The 3,250-nt window shown below is 57.3% G+C and overlaps 1 protein-coding gene across 1 annotated transcript in view; it reads right to left on the bottom strand.

Annotated features, from left to right (window-relative positions):
• The window catches only part of OPHN1 (oligophrenin 1), a 66,169-nt gene that overhangs the window by 38,799 nt on the left and 24,120 nt on the right, over positions 1-3,250 (bottom strand). Inside the window, exon 6 of the mRNA XM_035895642.1 lies at positions 1,274-1,335. Coding sequence (XP_035751535.1) covers positions 1,274-1,335 — 62 coding nt within the window. The remainder of the gene's footprint in view (positions 1-1,273; positions 1,336-3,250) is intronic.

Genomic DNA, 3,250 nt, shown 5'->3' on the forward strand with positions numbered 1-3,250 from the left:
AGAGAACACCCGTAACAGCTCGGGAAAAAGGAAAGCCTGCCTGTGCCTCTTCCAGTCCTGACAGACGTCTGAACGACGCTTTCCTGGGACGTGCTCTGTGCTCCCTCTCCACGAACCCACAGGCAACCTCACCCCAGTTTGTATCACTGGCTCCAGCTCCACCCCGGCACTGGGACATGACCTGCCACCTCTTCCCGTCCCCACTTCTGCGAGAGACTGTGTCCCGAGCTCCAGAGAAGGGAGGAGGAGGGGATACACCACCACCCTGCCACAGCCCTTTCAGGTCATTTAAAGCTGATCAACATGGTGAGAGCGTGAAACCTTCCAAGTGAGCTACCCTAAAGGACTGGTCCTACAAGGGGAGTGCAAAAAAAGGCTTTAGGGAAGTTGGACAGCATGCCTGAAGGCATCCATGATCCCTAAAACGATCCCACTGCCAAAGGAGCCACTGTACCTGGGATGTAATTAATAAAGGAATATCTTACAGCTTTCCCCCAGCCTCCTACTGGCTTCCTCCCGTCCCCTGCCTGCCTGCGGACCCGCAGGGCGGACGGCGGCGCCCCGCCGGCACAGCCACCCCTGCGGCGCTGGCCCCGCCAGCAGCCTGGCACGAGCTCTCACTGCTGCACGAGGCGGGGGAAAGCAGAGCCAAGCAGCACATTCCTGGCATGCTGCAAAAGCTCTCTACCGAGCCTAACCTTCATGTTTTTCCTGGAATTAGGAGTGAAACGGGGAGCCAACACTCGCTCTGGAGGAGCTCTGGAGAGGCAGAGGGCACGACGCAGCGGGAGAGCGAAGGCAGAGCATCGCCCCGCGGGAGCCGTGCCGGCAAGGGCAGGGGCACAGGGGGACCCCACGTGCTTGCACCCGGCAAAAACGAAGCTAAAAATACATCTCGCTGCTTATTCCTTAACCCTTTGTTTCACCACAAGCCCAGCCTGTTACCAGCTCAGACAGACCTGGCTCTGCAGAGCAAACCTGCTGCAGATGGAGGGTCCTGGGGCTCCCTGACTGCCCGGCTCGCAGGAGGTTTCAGACACCACGTGGGACAACCTCTCCCCCTCCCTGCCCGGCACCTCCCCTTGGCTGCTCAGGGCCCGTGGTGATGGCACCGTGGACCAGATGTGGTACAAAGCACAGCATTCCCGGTGCTCCCGGCTTCCCTCTGATGGGAAGCGTTGCACCAAGGGAGTCGGTGCCATTTGGCTGTGATTTAGTGTTTAAGTGTTGCGACGAGGCAGTAGCTACCAGAGCAGAGCTCAGGTCACCTTACCATCATGGACCTCTCCAGCTCGACCTCCTGGAGCAGCTCGGCAAACTCCTTAAAGGACTCAGCTGTAAAGAGAAGAAGAGGCTGGTGAGCGGAGCTGGGATATGGCACTGGAGCATGGGACACAACGCGGGGTGCCCGAATCTGGCTGCACTCCCGGCCCTGCCATCTAAAGGCTTGCCAAAAAACAGAGAAGAGGTGGCTCCTTTGGGCAGAAACCGAGTGAGGCAAGGCCATTGGTAAGGCTGGCCATGAGGGGTATTTATTTACACGCTGGAGAGGAGGGCCTCCTGCCTGGGAGATGTGGGAGATGACGCATTCCCTGGGAAGGGAAGAGCACGTTAATTAGCTTTCATTAGGAATCGTACTGCAAAGCCAGCAAGGCAGGCAGCAGGGAAGGGGCAGCGAGCCCGAGCTGGAAAGAGCTGCAGGTGCTTTCTAGGACCAAGACAAGTCTGTAACCTGCTGGACAAAGATTAGGTTCAGCGACAAGGAGCACAAAGTCCATGTACCTGCGAGGGAAAGGTGTAGAAATGGTCACAGACACTGTCAACACTCCCCAAAACATTAAAAATTCAACAGAAAGATCTCATTGATCAGCACTTTTCCTGGAGTCCAACGACAAGAAAAATAATATGAAACCTTCCCTTTAACAAACTGGACCAACAAGGTTTATTTAGCCCAGGGAAAAAAGAGATTGGGTGGGTCTGAGTCTCCCCACCCTGTGAGGGAACACTCAGCCCTTCTCTCTGCCCCCCGAAGGAGAATGCGGGAGGGGCTGAATTTGCAGCAGGGGGAAAACCTCCCTCCCCAGCGGGGCACTAACAGGGCTGAGAGGAGCAGCACTGCGGAAGGCTCGGTGCTGCGGGCGGCTGCAAGGCAAGGCTGGGCAAACACCCGCCTGCGCGCAGAGCGAGGGTGCGTGCGGGATGCCTGCGGGGAATAACCCGATTGCCCCAGTGTACCTGGGAACCACCCGGGAGTTAGCTGGGAAAGGTTCCCCGTGCCACCCATCACCTTCCAGCTGCGGGAGCAGCGCCCTGCTCAGAGCAGTGCTGGGGCCAGGTCCTTCCACTGCCGTGAGCCAAGTACAGGATGGCTTTGCAAGAGCTACAGTAGTTCCTGTGCTTGTTCAGACTCACTGCGAAGCACGCAGAGGCACTCGACTGCTGCCGAGCAATTTAAAGACTGTCTGACAATGAAGCAAAGAACCCCAGAAGCGCCTGGCTGACACCAGAGGTCTTGAGCCAGGCGGCATCCAGAGCTCTGGCGTGCCTGGCTTGCAGGGGTAACACACGAGGGAACATGTCAGGCGTACAGCGAGGCACGTACAGCAACAGCTCATCCCACAGGTCAGGGGAGAGGATGCATTTGTGCTCTATCTGCAAGCTAAGCGCCCTCTCCCCGCATCCACAGGCGGGACCTTAGGAGAAGTGCCCGTCCTTCTGCTAAAACCCAGCCGGAACGCTGCTGCACAGCCGGTGAGGACGCGTTTCCAGCGTTAGAGCACTCTGCAGTTGCTGAGGCAGCCACAAAAGGGAAAAACCACTGCCTCGTGACACAGTCCCTCAGCTGGCATCATCAAAACATAACCTTCTTGATGAGTCAGTAACTTCTGAGTTCTCTTCCAGAGCGAGGGCTTCAGAGCCCGGCACATGCAATGCCCTAATGGTTTATTGCGCTCAACCGCAGGGCCGACACGCTCACTTCCACTGTGGTTACTCAGGACAACGTGAAACCTGAAGTGTGTGCAGACGCTGGGAGCCTGAGCCAGGAAAGGAATTATCATGGAGAGAAAGAGAATCCAGCCCTGAACTTACAGGGAAAATGTTGGTGCCTAAGTTTTCACTTGGTGTCTTTTTGTCTCGCTCTACAGAAGAGTCCAGGCACGCATTTCCCGGCCGCAGAGCAACCCACAGAGTTTGTCCCTGCACCACAACGCCCGGCTCAGGCTGCACCCGGCTGCCTGGCTGGTGGTGC

The sequence above is a fragment of the Egretta garzetta genome, unplaced genomic scaffold, assembly GCF_000687185.1.
Source record: "Egretta garzetta isolate BGI_Z169 unplaced genomic scaffold, ASM68718v1 scaffold906, whole genome shotgun sequence".
In the NCBI taxonomy this organism is placed as follows: domain Eukaryota; kingdom Metazoa; phylum Chordata; class Aves; order Pelecaniformes; family Ardeidae; genus Egretta; species Egretta garzetta.